Source organism: Callorhinchus milii, unplaced genomic scaffold (genome assembly GCF_018977255.1).
Source record: "Callorhinchus milii isolate IMCB2004 unplaced genomic scaffold, IMCB_Cmil_1.0 Scaffold5, whole genome shotgun sequence".
NCBI classification, from domain to species: Eukaryota; Metazoa; Chordata; class Chondrichthyes; order Chimaeriformes; family Callorhinchidae; genus Callorhinchus; species Callorhinchus milii.
Window position 1 is genome coordinate 56181066 of NW_024704746.1, and position 17849 is coordinate 56198914.

The following is a 17849-nucleotide window of genomic DNA, read 5'->3' on the forward strand; positions in this document are numbered from 1 at the left end:
TGTGTGTGTGTCTCTCTCTATCCCTGTGTGTGTGTCTCTCTCTCCCTGTGTGTGTCTCTCTCTCCCTGTGTGTGTCTCTCTCTCCCTGCGTGTGTCTCTCTCTCCCTGCGTGTGTCTCTCTCTCCCTGTGTGTGTCTCTCTCTCCCTGTGTGTATGTCTCTCTCTCCCTGTGTGCGTGTCTCTCTCTCCTTGTGTGTGTGTGTGTGTGTGTGTGTCTCGCTCCCTGTGTGTGTGTGTGTTTCGCTCCTTGTGTGTGTGTCTCGCTCCCTGTCTGTGTGTATGTCTCTCTCCCTGTGTGTGTGTGTGTGTGTGTTTCTCCCTGTGTGTGTGGGGGGGGTGGGTCTCCCTCTGGGGTGTGTGTGTGTGTGTGTAGGGGTGTCTCTCCCTGTGTATATGTGTGGGGAGGGGGATCTCTCTCTCTCCCTGTATAAGACTGCTTTTTTTGTGAATGCAAGTTGTTGTTGAGCCATATGGATTTCAGGGCTGATCACCAGCCGGATTTGTAGGGGCAGACCAGTTTCTGTGAACAGAGATTCTTCCTACTTACCTCCTGTTACCCTTGTAAGACAAAGCCCTCATGGGTAGGGTTGTCCTAGCTGGACAAGCAGCAGGAAGCTTTGTGGTTTTTGCGAGTTAAACTCCAGCAATACTCCGTTGCACAAGCTTTGGCTCATGCCAACCTGTGCCTAATACTCTCTGGAATTAGATAAGGAGGATGCCACCCTCCAGGAAGATTCCAGATCCAGGCATTTCCAAATTAGGTGATGTGGGTGGAACTCTTGTTGGTTGGATAATCTTAATTATGATGATGGGTTTCCACATATTTCAGGTACCTGGATGCCCCCCCAAAATTCAGCTTCTCTCTATTGTCATAGTGCCCATGAAAGACATAGTTACCATTGAAGACATATTGTGTTTTTCCTTTCCTTTTCCTTAAGGAGAATCCAAATAATGCTCATGATTTTCCAAATTAGTTAAATCAAATCTACCATTGAGAAGAGTGTCAAAATTGTGTAATCAAACACAGTATTTAACAGCTACATACAGTAGTTATTCTGAAATATTTACACAAATGTTTCACATATAAAATTACCCCTATTTCTCACATCCCAAAAAGAGTGATAGAAAAGAACTATAATTGTACTTAACTTACTCTGACCTTGTTCGCACAAAAAATATGCAGTCAAACCACTTTGCAGTATATTCCGTGCGCTTTGAGAAGTCTCGATGACACGATAAAGGCGCTATATCAAATGTAAGGATTATAATTGTCTTCACTTGCAGGAGGAGGGGGGTACAGTGGATGTCTCAGCAGTGATTACTTCCTGCTCTTTGACAGAAGCTCGTTACTTGCTGGATCATTTCCTCTCAATGGCTATTAATAAGGTAAAGTGAGCCTAACTGGTAAATTTTTGAATATTCTTTGTTCTGCATCTCCCACTGCTTGAGACTCCATATCAATTCGTACAACTCAAATATGATGTCATTTTTAACCTCAAACTTCTTTCACTCAGAATTGAATAAAGTAACAGTATTGTAGAACTGATTATTTGCATTAATTGGAATTTGCTCCTTTGTGCATAAGGAAACTATACGGGTTATTAGTCATCACACTAAAACAGATTTGCTTTTATCAATTCTGTGCAATTTTTATTTTGTTAAATACAGAGAAGTTTTAAACCCTCCAATGCAAAATTATCTCTCAATTTGGCTACAAACTGGTAGAATCAGAAGAGAGGTGAGAAAATTATCAGTATAGAATCAAACGTAGAATGGTTTGAGGATTAATGTTGATGTAACGCCAGTACCATACACTGTTTAAGAACATGCAGATCTTATTTTAGGGGCTACAAGCTGCTCAGAAGGAGTCTCAGATTAAGATGCTAGAAGGTCGTCTGAAGCAAATAGAAATAAACAGTGCCACTCAAAACCAGCTGCTGTTTCACATGCTGAAAGAGAAAGCGGAATTTAATCCAGAGCTGGAAGCTTTACTTGGAAATGCTTTGCAAGGTAACTTTGTGACCTATATTTTCATACCTGGGATGCATGTTTTGTTTCAGTGCCTGCTGTAATGATATAGAATTGGAGTAGAATTCATTAAAGTTGATGTTTACATGCATATATGCTTTTTGAATGAATTTGTTGAATATTTGTGGTTATTTCACTATGAATCAATTTTCTGAAAACTACTACCATTCAAATCTGTATATAAGCCAACAGAAAGTAAGTGGTTAGCTTCATAACCTAATTTTTAATGTGCTGTGTGTTAGAATTCCTAAAATGCTTTGACATTTATACCAGAATTTGCAAAATAACTTCCTCTGGGTTTCTTCAAAGTATGCTTTTAGCTTTTTAGAGCATCCACAAGCTGTACTTTAGAGAAACTTATTGCTGATAAGCCTCACACTATGAATAATTGAGTTCAACCACTTTTGAAAGAATATCAGTGATGTCGTATTTTCTCACAAGTAAGCAGAAGGCAAGTCCCTAATATTTATATACTGCGTGTGGGCAATTACAGAGCAGGATTTGCATAGTTTTACAATCCTCTTACCAAAGTGGATATTTTAATGTGTGTGCGTATCGACATGCACATGCTTTACGTCAGTGCCATGATTACTAATTTGTGATTTCAGTAACTGTCATTTTCACCCAACAAGACTTTCTTTTCAAAATCTGGGAATGGATTTTAGGAGAATATGATTTTGTAAAATTAAATCTTCACGTGACCATCCAGGAGTATTCAGCATTGAATCTGGTGAATTTTCTGGAATCTATATTTTAATTTTTTTAAAAATATGAATGAGCTGGTTGTTGAATGCCCATAACTTGGGCTTAAGTGCTTATATATGCTTTTATAAAATATTGTCCTTTAACAAGACAATATTAACTGACATCCATCCATATTATACATAGCAATAACTTAAAGCGTGAGCATTCTTGCTATCGTATGTTTTCTTCAGTAATTGATGTGCTCTTAAGAAAAATGGGCATGCTGCAAACCATCCAACTATAAATACTAACACTGCAGCAAATTCAAATATTCATGGTAATTCGCCAAACTTAAAATATTGTAGCATTACCCCACATCCATCCATGATCCGCTCCGTCTTCCTCCACCTCCGCAACATCGCCCGGCTCCGCCACTGCCTCACCTCTCAGGTCACCGAAACCCTCATTCATGCGTTCATCACATCTTGGCTCGACTACACCAACTCCCTGCTTGTCGGCCTTCCCAACTCTTTTCTCCACAAGCTGCAGATCATCCAGAACTCTGCAGCCCATGTCCTCTCCCTCACCAGGCTCCGTGGCTCCATCAACTCCATCCTTGTCTGGCTCCGCTGGCTTCCCATCCCCCAGAGGATAGAACCCAAAATCCTCGTCCTCACCTTCAAGACCCTCCACAGCCTTGCACCTCCCCTACCTGTGTGACCTGCTAATCCCATATCATCCTGTCCGCTCAGCAGGCTCGGACCTGCTCCACATCCCCCATCCGTCCTGTCCCACCATCAGCAGTCGGGCATTCAGCCTCTCTGCCCCCACCCTTTGGAACTCCATCTTACATTTCCTTCGCCTTGCACCATCTCTTGCCTCCTTCAAGGCAAGTCTCAAGACGCCTTCGAGCATCCTCCCTGTCCTCCACCCTCCCTGATACCAAACCCCCGCTAGGGTCCAAATCCCTGACTGTTCAGCACCTTGGGACGTCCTCCCGAAGTGAAAGGCACCATACAAATGTGATTTTGTACTGTATATTCTTTGCTATTCATTCTCAAAGATGTCAATTGACAGAATAAAATGCTTTAAACCAATTTTGTAATTGGACAAGACTGTAACTTGAGTCCTGTTGATTAGATGTTTCTTCCATTATGGAAGAAACATTGGTATATATCCTACCCATTTCTCTTTGTTAAAGGAAACTCAATGTACTAATTGTACATTTTAACATAAAAAATCAGCTATGTAATTAGTTAACAATTATGCTTTTACCTTTAAGTTCCCCCCCTCCCTCCCCCACCCAACAGATTCCAAATGCTAGAATTAAATTTATCTCCCTGATTTTATATTTCATATTTATTTTGTTTTTCATCTATAAACACTTTCTTCCTGTAATTTCACAAGTCTGTTTTGGAGCTAAAAACCTTCTATGAATGCAGACAAGGTTATTTTTTGACCACTTGGAAGCCAGATAATTGAAGTTTTGTGTCTTTGAAGCAACCAGGTCAACTTCCTGGTTTTGGGTTACAAAAAATACAAAATTACATTTGTATAGCACCTTTCACGTCGGGAGGATGTCCCAGGGCGCTGGTATGGATATGGAAAATGTGAAGCATGCTTCAGAAGAACATATTGATTGTTTAGGCAAATAAGTATGCCCAAATACCATTTTGCTTTTGAAAAAAGCTTGTTTAATGCTTCTTATACAGTAATGTCTTCTGACATCAAGCTTACGGTTTGGAATTTAATGTACCACTGCATTCCCAGAAATTTTAATTAGTAACCAACCATTTTAAGAAAAAAACCTTCCCCAGTTGTTAAGGGAGTGAGATTTATTTTGTGTAGAAAACTGCATAATGGATGGTAATATGGATGGTTCTTATTCTGCCTCTGAATTATAATGTTTCTGTCATTATACCTCTTGTTTTTGTTTTACACAGCATACTCCACAAATCGCATATATTCATATTCAAGTAAATTGAAAGAAAACTGTGGTAAACATGTTCTATGAACTCTCAAGAAGTGGACAGGTTTTTTTTTAACCTGCCCAAAACAATTACTGATATAAAGATGATACATTTTTAATGTAAATTGTTCCTTCACATTTTACACACAGGTATGCTTTTGAATTGGAATAAAAATAGGCCAGATTAATTTTATGTAGAGAATATTACATATTTTTAATAAATTTGCAGTCTCAAATATAGTCAATCTTGTGCTTGAAGAACATTTTATTCATTTTTACCATTTATTGTTTTGTGAAAACCTCTGTAATATTTCACTTGGGACTTTATATCCAGTAGATGTAACTTTTATCTGGAGCATTTGACCACCCTGTATAATTATTCCTAGTGGACTGAGTGGCAAGTTGATTTACAATATGAATATTAGTTCCACAATTTGGGTAGTTGTCACTCATGCAATCAAACTCCCATCAAGTCAGATCCTTTTGGATTTAGTTAAGTACAAGCACTGTTGGTAGCGTGGACTTGTGCTGATTGCAGATTTCAGTTGGGACATTTTAATTAACCAACAAAGTTTGAAATGCTTTTTAAGGTAGAAGAGGAAAGTTAGGCATTCTGATGCATCTTTTAATGTGTCTAATGGAATTCTTTGAGTTGGTTGCCTACCCTCCTGCCCTGTATTATAATAGAGCTCTAAAAGATGGGACCAAAGTAGAGAAAAGGAGGAGTTTTATTATAAATATAATCCATCATTGGGCAGTTGGATTTTTTCTTTCCCAAGCAATTATAATTAGGCAAAACCCTTGGTGCTTGTTCATAAATGCTTCTGCATAATAAACTTAAATTACTTGTGTATGTGATTTATACTATAGCTACATCTTGGCAGCATTCTATCCATTTTTTAATTGTCTTTGATACAATTATATTAAGTGAATGTATCAGTCTTTAGGATGGTGTAGCGGCAGAAACCTTTGGTGCATGCTGTGCCAATCAGTCATGAGACATGAGTTTATGCTTATAATCCCACACTTGGTGAGCCTTACATGTGCTGTTCTTCAACATGTACAGAAATACAAACATGCAAACAAATGAAGAATCATGCTGTGAAAAATATGGCAGTAAACTCCAGAATGATCTCAGCTTTCCAAAGTCCAGAGTCACCCTCTGATCCCTTTATGAGTCAAATAAATTATCATCTCAACTCATTTCAAACTCGGTGCAAAAGGAATTTGGCACAATTGCACTAAACCTCTGGCAATTTCTTCTCTGAAATTTTGTTCAGGTTCAGGATCTTTCAACCCATATTCCCAGCTGAGAAGGCAAGCAGATGTCTTGTTCCTAAATCTTTTTAAAATATCCATTACTCCATTTTCGTTTAAGAAATGATCATAGGGGAACATTTGACAAACAAAGCAAAAGCACAATGTTAAGTCTATTTGCGATCCTGACCTAAGCCTATTTTTAGCTACTGTCCAGATTTAGTTGTAGAGATGGGTTTCCAATGAGTATCTTCTCAACCCCCATTTTGTCCTCCTATGAAACAAAAAAGATGCTTTTAATTAATAAAGTGTGCTGCTGGTGGTAGGGAAATATTCAGCTTAGCAGTTGAAGCCTGGATTTGGGACAGATCTCAGAAGTGCATGTACACTATAGTATCACAACCAACAGTACATAGGTTTTCCTTAAAAATGCTTATGTATACGGTGACTCTAATTTGGAAAACAGCTTACTCAAGTAATGAGTGTTTTTTTTGTTTAAAAAAAGGCTTAGGAATCAATACTTTAAGAACTTGAATACTATAAATGTGGTTTGGAATTTCTTCCAGTTTTCTTCCAAACTGGTTCATAGTTGGAGTTGCTGTTAACATTCTGTAGGTCAGATGTGTTTTCTATAGTGGATTCCTTTTGATTGGTTTGTTGCTTTTTTGTTTCCTGGTTGCTATTATTTACACAGAACTAGGTAGCATACATTTGGGTGAGTATATTGTGGCTACTCAATTGCATAACTGCATGGTTACTAAACATGCTTGTATGCTAACCTCGCTGCATCTTTCCTAACATCTGCAAGTGTGTAAAGTTTGCATGTAGCATTTTGTGGGATCTCAATGTAGATCTTCATCCTTCCAGACTTACCATCATATTTTCATCACTTGAATCATTGAAAAACTTGTACATGTTAACAACTGACAGATATTGGAAAATGTAATTCAATTTGCTCCTCAAATACTATATGAGTATATCCATCTGAAAACCCAATAGACCTGGACTCTTTGTCTTCTTACTGGGCCATAATTTTTTTTTAATAATTATGACCTAGGGCAGGGTGGTCCGAACTTTTGGCTGCCGCAGACCGCATTCCCTTTTCGGACGCATTCCAGCGTGGACCAGTTGGCAGCCTGTGGGCCACATCCGGCCAGAGACCATTTCCAACATTCCAACCCGCTCCCTCCCTCCCTGGTGAATGTCCTCTCAGGGCAGCGGCAGGAGCTGGTGGTTGGGGAGGATGCAGCGTGGAGACCCTTTACTGTGGTCTGTCAGGAAGGCAAGCGTGTCTATTACCAACCACATCCTTAGCAACCACCCGCCAACTCCTGCCACCTCAGATAGTGACCTGAGCTTGGGAGAGAGAAGGGGGTGAGAGAGCGAAGGGGTGGGGGGGAGAGGGGGAGGAGGGGAGGGAGTGATTGACTGCTTTCTCTCGCCCCTCTCTCTACCCCCCCATCCCTCTCTCTCTCCTCCTCTCCCCCTTTTCTCTCTCCCCACCTCTCTCTCCTTGCCTCCCTCTCCCTGCCTCTATCTCTCTCTCTCCCCCCCCACCGCCTCCCCTCCCTGTCTGCCCCCCTTTCTCTCCCCCCCCCTTTCTCTCCCACCCTTCTCCCCCAATCTCTCTCCCAAGCGCGGGTCACTGTCTGAGGTGGCAGGAGTTGGCAGTTGATTGCTAAGGACGCGGTTGGTAAGAGACGCGCTTGCCTTCCTGACATACCGCTGGCTCCTGCCGCTGCCCTGGGAGTACGTTCACCAGGGAGGGAGGGAAATAATGGAAGTTGGAATGGGGCAAATGGTCGCGGGCCGCATAAAATCATCGCTGTCAACCCATGTGCCTTCTGTTGGACCACATTGATCTAGGGTAATGAGAACGTACATTTGATTTGAATACAAAGTGTTTAGGAAGCAGCTATGTTCTAATAATACCTGCAGAATATCTTGCTAGAATATAATATAATCCTTGCATTTGGATGAGTGCATTTCACTCTTCTGAAGAATCTCTATTGCCAAATTTTATATCCATGGCTCTCATGAGATTTCTTCAAACTTCTAAGAGATGCATTCTATCAAAAATATGAGATTTATATCAATATGTTTTCAATTATTGTCAGAGGCATCTTGCAAGCTAGAATATAGCATATTTATGGATTTCTAAAGTGTTTGATATTCATTCTTCCAGACATCGTTCCAGTTTTATATACGTATGAGTAACAGCTTTTCCAAAATATTGCAGATTTATAATGTCAGAGTTTAAAGTTGATAACTGCATGTCAATTGTTTTGATAGTAAAAATCGGTCATTTAGACATGCAGCTGTTTGTGACGTAATCAAGATTTCCCAAATTGCTGCACCGCGTGTCTAGTGTTACTTGCAGCATTTTCTTAAAAATGAACTAAACATTTCATTGCAAGGCGCTGGTATGGATATGGGTCAAGATTTCAGTTAACATTAAGGACTCTCTGACATGAAATTCTTAGAACTTTCATGCTGGTTTGTGTATTTTTACCTGTACCTTTAACTGGTATTTTCTCTTACTCAAAACAAATGTGATTCCAGAACTAGACATTTTGTCACGTCTGTCAGCCTGGCTCAGTTGGTCAAACTCTCAGCTCAAAAACAAAAGATTATGGTTTCAACACCAACAACAAAATTACATTTGAAAAGCACTTTTCCAGTCGGGAGAACGTCCTAAGGCGCTGGACAATCAGTGTTTCGGACCCGAGCCGGGGGTCAAGATTGAGGAGGGTGGGTGGGGAGGAGGGTGATCGAAGGCACGGTCGAAGAGGAGGGTCTTGAGATGGGTCTTGAAGGAGGCAAAGGAGAGGCAAGGCGGAGGGACTGTGGGATTGAGTTCCAGAGGATGGGGGCAGAGTGACTGAAGGCCCGCCCGTCAATTGACTCCTGAGGTGTGGAGGCGCTGACGGGAGCCAATCAGGAGAGCCTCGGTCAACTGTAGAAAGTTAGCTCTCATCCAGGACTTGATGTCTGACAGACATTCTGTCAGGACACCGGTGGTCTTGGAGTTGAGGCTGGAGGCACAGAGATAAAATTGGGTGTCAACCGCATACATGTGGAAGTTGACCTCATGTCTGTGAATGATGTCACTAAGAGGTTTTCCAGGGGCAGTAGAAGATGGAGGTGGGTTTGATGGCGGTGAGGAGAGGGATTTTGGAGTTAAGGGAGATGAAGGTCCGACATGGCTTTGTCGATGATGGTGAGGTCCGAGGCCGTGACGGTGGACGTGTGTGGCGGAGTGGAAGTGGAGGGAATGGTTGAGGGAGCAAAAGTCAGCAGAGATAGAGCAGGAGGGGGTGATGGTTGAGGTCGTCTAGGATGATGAGGCGCTCAGAGCAGAGAGAGGGAAGATAGAGGTTGTAGACATTGGGGAGAAAGATGGTGGGGGGCTTGGGGGTGATAGATAAAGAAAATTTTGAGGGAAAGGTTGGAGCGGTGATAAAGGGTAAGGTGCTCAAAGGAGGGGAAAGGAGTAAGGGGATAGGGCAAGTGGGGACCGGGAGACATTTTAAGCCCTATGTCAAGAATTGGAGCTGGTTGTCTAGGCAGGGTAATCCAACTGGTGGCCTATGGCTGCATCCAGCCCAGGGGTTGATTTCATCCAGGCCATGAACCATTTCCAATTTCAGACCGCCCGCTCCCACCCTCACATAGCATCAACAGGAGCTGGCGGTTGGGAGGACAAGGTTGGTAAGGAGACTGACTTGCCTTCCCCTCAGCTCAAGAGGGACTAACTGATATGCAGCATTAAAGGGCAGCTTTATTTCCACTCTCGAAGCTCAATGCGCTGCAGTGTGTCAGTAAGCCCCTCTCAAGCTGAGGGGAAAGTAAACAGGTATCTATCCATCACCGACTCCTGTCACTGCCAGATAGTGAGCCATTCCGCACAGCTGGGTGGGGTGGGGGGGCTGGGGGGGAGAGAGTCTGTGGAGGGTGAGGGGTGATGGAGGATGGAGATAGTGGGAAAGGGGACGGAAAGAGTAAGGGAGGGTGGAGAGAGTGTGAGAGGGGGGAAGAGAGTGTGAAGGGAGAGGGAGTGTGGGAGAAGGGGGAGGGGGAGTGTGTGAGAGAGTGGGGGGGGGGCGGAGAGTGGGAGGGGTGGAGAGAGAAGTGGGAAGGGCGGAGAGAGAAGTGGGAGGGGGGAGAGAGAGTGATTAATTGATAGAGGGAGAGAAAGAGTGATTGAGAGTGAGAGAGCTAGATGGAGAGGGGAGAGAGAGAAACCAGTGAGAAGTGAGGGCAGCGTTTTGTGGTTCACTTTTCAGGAAAGATGATCGTAGCTTCCCTTGGCCATAACAGTGGTCATTCATGACTTTGTCATTTTTTCCCCTCCCCATCTTGGCTCCCACGCCCAGCACTGTGTAGCGCTTTGAGGTCCTTCCGACATGAAAAGGATGCTGTGTAAATGTTAGGTTTCTGGAAAGGAAACACAAAAATATTGCTTATGTGGCCCGCAGGTGTTTCTCAAATAGGGCAACCAAGAGGTTGTACCACCTTGGTCCAGGCTAAAGCTCCAACGCAGTGCTGGTTCTGTGCTGCATTGTAAGAGGTGTCGTCCTTTGGAGGAGACAAACCAATGTCTATTCTGATTTAAAGATCACATGATACTATTCAAAAAGAGAAGGGAATTTCTCCCAGTGTCTTAGCCAAAAATCTTCCAGATAAATTGGTTCTTTGTGGGACATCGCTGCTTGTTTGCCTACAGATACTTCACATGTTTTAACAGTGTAATGTGCAATATCAAATGCAAGGATTATTATTTTTTCCTGCAAATAGGGACTGATTATGTACTTGTGTGACTGCTATGTGAGGATACAAATGATTCTCTATTAAGCAGTAAAACAGCTTATTTACTTGCATTAGTGAAGGTAATTTATAAGAGCATTGCTATTTTTTAAAGCACAGTAGATCATTTAGCCTTCTGGAGCTATCCCCAATAACCTAATTTCCCAGCTCTTTCCTCTTAGTTAATATTTTTGTAATCAATTCCCTTCCATTTTTATTATGAACTCCAAATGTGGCAGCATATTCTCTTTCCAGATTTACAAATCCTTCATAAAAGATGAGAAAAAGTAAAAAGACCATATAAATAAAACATGTAAACATGTAAATAAAACATGTAGGGCTGTATTCTCTAGAGTACAGAAGAATTAGGGGGGATCTTATTGAAACTTATAAGATTCTTAAAGGGCTGGATAAAGTAGACACTGACGGTCTGTATCCCCTGGTAGGAGAATCTATAACCAGGGGTCACAGTCTTAAAATTAAGGGTCAGCCTCTTAGAACAGAGTTGAGGAAACATTTCTTCACTCAGAGGGTAGTGAATTTATGGAATTCACTACCCCAGAAGGCTGTAGATGCTCAGTCCTTGAACATTTTCAAGGCTGGGATTGATAGATTCTTGAAAAATAGAGGGATTAGGGGATATGGGGAAGGGCAGGTAATCAGAATTAGGTGAGAAGATCAGCCATAATCTTATTGAATGGCGGAGCAGGCACGAAGGGCCGAATGGCCTACTCCTGCTCCTAATTCTTATGTTCTTATGTTCTTAAATAAAAAAAATTTCAGTAGGTCTAAAGTCCCCCTAAAGTATCCAATTAATAAAATACAACAAACGTGTAAAATGTATTTTCCAGCAAATAATTGTAATAACTTTTCAACATTGCATAACTAGTTTCTGAACAAATTTACTTAAATTAATAGATTTGACTCTCATTAATCCATCCAAACAGGGAAATTGTGTAGCACGATACATTTCCTTGTAAATGTTCTTGAAAACATTCCAATTTATATTTTTAGCTATTTGGACTCCAGTCTATCTACTGATTTATCAGAAGCATTTTAATGAAATGAACCACATTGAAACAAAAATTACAGCAACCCTTACTAACCATTAGCTTGTTGTTTTGATGCAACATTCAGTCTGCCACGTCTGAAGTTTAATTCTGTGTATTTATCAAATTCTACTTCATTTTTAATTTGAAATCTATTAAATAAATAGGTTTATTTGGAAAACTGACATGGTTGGCATTCACTCGAAATAAACTTGCATAAAAGTGTTTTCAGGACCTATGTATAGAAGTTAAGAGATTAGTAAAGTTCAGGGGTATAAATTAAATGTGTGCAACTCCAGTTAGTATAATTGTATTCAACGAGTGACATAATCTATGTACCAATCCAAGCACCAAACCTGCACCGAACAAAATTAATTCTCTAATTCATCTCCTGATCATCTGTTTTGTATGTACAAGTTTCTTTTCCTGTCTTACTTCTGGAAAATGACCCAGCATTATATCTAGGTGATATTGATATGAACAACTTGGTGCAAACAGCAAGTCTGATGTAAAATCCAATAAGTTTAAAACATTTCCCGGCACTCGGCTACAAGTTTCAAAAGAGACTTGAAACATTGATGTGTTTAAACAGATGGATTTAATGATAGTAACACATAACAAGGATGTGAACTGATGGTTGGCATCCATGCTGCTAGCAGCTGCCAGCTGAAAACTTGACTACAAATGGAAAATGTTCACTTGATATAAATAAGTGAACATTCATGTTGTTTATAATCTAATCTTAGCTTTAAGGTATATTTTGCTATTATGGCTTAATCTAAGAACATAAGAATTTGCTAGGCGAAAGAAGACCAAGGTCCATCTAGTTTGCCTTCCACCAGTCGCTTGACGTGTCATGTCCCAAACTATATACTGTATCCCAAGATATTATTTTCTAGCAGAAGTATGTCTAATTTGTTCTTGAAACAAACAGCACTTTAATGTCTTCCAAGTAACAATTGATCTCTAGATATTTTAGCAAATGTTGCGTGATGAAACAAATGGCCTAGATATTTAATACTGTATTATCTATTCATGGTCATCTGAAATCTGTATAATAGTCTTTTAGCTATGATGCACATGATAGTGATAACATTTGTGTTCTGTACTAATTTGTAGAAAATGGAGAGGAAAGCAGCGAAGAAGAAACTGTAACTAGTCCTGGAGGAGAAGGCAGGTAGGATGCTGTACCAAGCTGCAACAATGGAATCTATTTTGTGTCAATTAATGTGTCTTTGTATCTTTGTAAAATGTTTGGTGGATTTTAACTTCTGCGTATGTGTGTATGATAATAATCCTTGCACTTGATATATCACGTCTTCAAGACATCTCAAATCGCTTCACAGGGTATACTGTAAAGAATAGTGACTGTGTGTAGAATGTAGAATAAATTAGGAAAAATCGTGTGTTTTGCAACTTGGGCATAATCTTCCTCATGCTTTGAAAATAATTAAACCTCAACATATAAAACTTCCTTTTTCCCAGTGTGCCTGGAATTTTTTTTAATTGATGATTTTAACTGTACTACGTCCATCTCTGCTTCTACATCTTTTCATAAAAGGGAACTTTGTAGACCAAAGTTATACTTGTCATGATACGAAGAGACAGAACTGATGTTTCCCTTAAAATAAAATCAAGATTGGTAACCAAATCACTATTTTTTCTTCGGTTTAGATTATGGCCTATTTCATTTATGTAAGGAAGTCAAGCCATATTCAAAGAATGCATATATAAACTATCTAACTTTTGTGAATTCGTACAACATCATAGTATGCTCCTGAATCCTGGCAACATCTGATTTTATGCAAAAATATGGATCTTGTTCTTTATTAATTGCTGTTTTGAAAATGGTGTCTTATCAGATGTGATATCTGAAATACTACTGATAGATTATTTTTCAGACTAGATTTGTTCAAATTAAATTTGGGGTAATAGTCTTTCAGAATTATATTGTTGAATTACTGCATTCAATTTTTCTGGTCCTCTGTATAATTTGATGTTTTTCTCCTGTATTGTTAGCTCACTGACATCTGATCTTATGAAGTTAACTGGTGATATCAAACCAAAGGATAAGGTATCATATTTTATTTTCTTATACCTTGGTAGGATAGACATTTAAGTTAGAAATTGTTCATTTATGTCACGAATGACCATGGCCAATGCAACCTGCGTGTCTATTTTACACATGTGTAATGATTTCTGCATGTGGCCCAAGTTGTTCCATCTCTGATCTAGGTCATCCGAATACATCTGGATAATGTTTCCTAAATGTGTAAAATTCTTATTGCTCTGATTGCTGATATTCTGACATCACCTCGAAAATAGTGAAACTTCTAAATGGTATTGGTGAAGCAGGATTGTAACTGTTCACACGTTGCCTGACCTGGCAAATAGATGGCTGAATTAAATTGACAGTGTTAATTTGGCTGAAAGCTACTGCTTGTTGGGAGTTATCCTCATTGCTATATTGTTAGCTATTTTAATGCCTTGTTTAATCAACAATATTAAATATCAATATTACGCATGCTCTGCTGAAAATTTACTTTCCCTGTTGCATTCTACATGCAACAGCGAAAGATCAATGACAAAGACTAATGACAAAGACCAGGGTAATAGATCGGAAAAAAAGCTGATTTTCAGGGGATGAGAATGGAACTTGGGAAAATAAACTGGAAAACAATATTGGCAAACAAAGAGATAGAGCAGCAGTGGGAAACATTTAAAATGGTGATCAATGGAGTCGAGGAGAAATAAATTCCGATTAAAAAGCGAGATAAAGCTAAACAATAATGAGACACCATGGATGAATAAAGACGTAAGGGCAAAGTTGAGACTGAGAACGAGGCATTCACTAAGTACATAAACAACAAGGGAGAACATGACAAAAAAGAATACGAAGAGGTTAGGAAAGAAGTCAAAAAAAACATTTGGAAGGCAAAGAGGAACTATTAAATTATCAAGGAATATAAAAAGAAATAGTCAAATATTCTACACACATAATAATAATAATAATAATCCTTGCATTTGATATAGCGCTTTTCACGTCGGGAGGACGTCCCAAAGCGCTTCACAGAACACACTGTAAAGTGAATTGACTGTATATTTGTGGGCGAACGCGGCAGCCAATTGCGCACAGCAATGTCCCACAAACAGTCGTAGATTGAAAATGACCAATTTATTATTGTTTTGTTTTTTTGGAGGGATTATTATTAGGCGTGTGGAGTAAGGAAACTTGCCCAAGGTTTCGCCCTCTGCCTGGAATAAATAACAATAGAAAAATCAAAATAGGAATAGAGCCACTAAGGAATGACAAGATATGCTCACAGGTAGCGATAGCGAAATGGCAGAAATATTGAATAATTACTTTGCCTCAGTATTTACCAGGGAGAAGGATCAGGTGGACATGACAGTAGAAGGAGATCAAAAATGATATAAATAGATTTGAGATAAAAAGGGTGAGATAATCGATAAACTAACCAAACTAAGGGAGGATAGCTAATGTTATACCTATATTTAAAAAGTGAGAAGGCCGTTTTTGCACGTATCAAGGAACTGTGGAGATGCTTGAGCCACAGTTGGTGGTGAACAGTTTTCTGCCATCTGCGCTCGAGCAGCCAGGTTTGGGTTTTTAGGGAGCGGAGATGACTGTTATACCAGGGGGATCGGGTGGGTTTGGAAATGGTACTGGATTTCAGGGGGACAAGAAAGTTGAAGGTGGAGGAGAGGCGACCGTGGAGCAGCTTGGACGGCTGCTTCAGGATCTCTGCGGGTGGAAGGCCAGAGGGATAGGATGAATTAATGTGAAGGGTGAGGCTTAGGCAGGAGAGGTGGGCAGTGAAGTCAGAAGAAATGGTGCAAGGGGAGTTTAGGAAAAGGTTGAAATCGCCCATTATGAGCAGGTGTTTGGAGCAGAGGAACAGGGAAGAGAGGAGAGTAGAGATGTCAGAGAGGAAGGAGCCAGGGGGCTTAGGGGGGCGGTAGACCAGAAGGATTTTCAGTGAGAGAGAGGAGTGGAAGAGGGTGAGGTGCTCAAAAGAGGGAAAGCAACCAAAGGAGTAGGGGGAAAGACCAAGGGAGGCTTTGGAGATGAGGGCAACCCCGCCACCATGTTGGTTTTGGATGGGTGGGGGGTGGAGGTAGAAGGAGTAGCCTGGAGGGGAGGCTTCCACTAGGGGGACGGGGTCATTGGGGGAGAGCCAGGTTTCGGTGAGCCCAAGAATGTCAAGGTGCTCATCCAGGATGAGGTCATGGATGGTGAGGGCTTTGTTTGAGAGGGAACAGACATTTTGGAGGGAAATGCGGGTGGGTTTGCTGGAGGGGGTGGGGGGGGGGGAGGAGAGAGTGATGCGGAGAGGATTTTAGGGTGTACAGGAGAGACGGCTGTGGGTGTGGTGTGAGTGGAGAGTTGGGGAGGGTACATATGAGGGAGGGGGATGTTGTGTTTGCCTTAAGGAGGTGGTTTATGCAGAGGGAGTGAATAATTGGACACTTGGGGTTGCTGCTCTGGGACAGCCAACGCCTGGAGCCACGAGGGCCCGGCGGAGGATGCCCAGGCTGGAGCAGAGGGAAGTGGTGATGGGGTCGAGGAGAGAGAGGCCTGGGAGGGCGGTGGGAGAGAAGGATAGAGGGGGAGTAGCGGATAGAGGGGAGTGGGAGGAGAAACATTTAGAGTGGAGGGGGAGGCTCGGGTCGGGGCGGCAGCCAGAACGCGCAGGCAGAGACCGGGAGCGAGCGATCACGGGACGGCATCAGCCCTCAGGCTATGTGGTCGTGGCTGGGATGGCACTGACGGGCGGCCAGGACATTTTTTAATTGTGACGTCACGCCAACATCACTTTTGTAAATCTGCGACCCTCTCACCTCACTGGGCTTTAATACCCGCTGCTAGGCCTCAGCTCCGCCCTGCGCTCTCCTGACTCTGCTCCCAAATCCACTTCCACTTGTGGGGGAACCCAAAACTAGGGGCCATAATTATAAAATAGTCACTAATAAATCAAATAGGGAAGTCAGAAGAAACTTATTTACCCAGAGAGTGGTGGGAATGTTGAACTTGCTATCACAAGGAGTAATTGTGGCTAATAGTATAGATGCATTTAAAGGGAAGCTAGGTAAGTACATGAGGGAGAAAGGAATGGAAGGTTATGCTTGAAGGCTTAGTTGAGGAAGAGAAGGAGGAGGCTCCTATGGAGCATAAACACCGGCATAGACCAGTTGGGCAAATGGCCTGTTTCTGTACTGTGTATTCTATGCAATGTAATTCTACGTACATCTCCATCTCATTTGTTTCTGCAAATTATTGTACAGGCACGACGGAGAACAACTACAAGAATGGAATTACTTTATGCCGATAGCAGTGATTCTGCCTCAGATACTGTTGCAGGAGATCTTGCCATGCCTGTGTCACTTCCGCCTGTTGCCGAGGTGCAAGAGAATGAAAAGGACACTGTAACTATGCAGAGTGACACTGCTTCAGCTAGGGAAATTATGGCATCACCATCTGGCTTACCTCTTAGATTGGGCAGTAGCATGTAAGTCTGGCTGCCTCCTACTAATACCTCTGCTTGTTGCATGTTGCTACATTGGTTTCCTCAGGCTTTTTCTTTTTAATTCCTTATTAGAAACTTGTCATGAATGTATTTAGCATAGGTGAGTCTTTTGCATAGTTTCCATGCTGTTATTTACAAAAGAAAATAATTATACAACGCACAGAAAGTTTGAGTATACAATAAATTATATTTAAAAACTTGGTTGAAGAGGATCCTTAAGTATTTCACTTTTAGCATATTAACTGATATATGGTAATTGTATGATGATATGGATTCTTCATTCATTTTCCTATTTTTGTGAAAGATGTAAAGAAATTGCACAATCTAACTTTGTAAGGGACAATTCAATGCAAATACATCAGATCTACAAAGGTTAATAGCAAAACTGCACTGCATTTGTCCATCTCCATATCTCCATTATTCAGCCTATTTTTGCCCCCTTCTCAAATTCTTCCTGAATTTAAATAATTTTAGCTTGCACCAATCTGTATAATTTACAGTTGTGTTCCT

General features: G+C 41.2%; 1 protein-coding gene across 1 annotated transcript in view; it reads left to right on the forward strand.

Annotated features, from left to right (window-relative positions):
• The window catches only part of kif21a (kinesin family member 21A), a 101385-nt gene that overhangs the window by 65394 nt on the left and 18142 nt on the right, over positions 1-17849 (forward strand). The window contains exons 21-26 of the mRNA XM_042334817.1: positions 1285-1386; positions 1845-2010; positions 6633-6653; positions 12913-12970; positions 13813-13867; positions 17098-17321. Coding sequence (XP_042190751.1) covers positions 1285-1386; positions 1845-2010; positions 6633-6653; positions 12913-12970; positions 13813-13867; positions 17098-17321 — 626 coding nt within the window. The remainder of the gene's footprint in view (positions 1-1284; positions 1387-1844; positions 2011-6632; positions 6654-12912; positions 12971-13812; positions 13868-17097; positions 17322-17849) is intronic.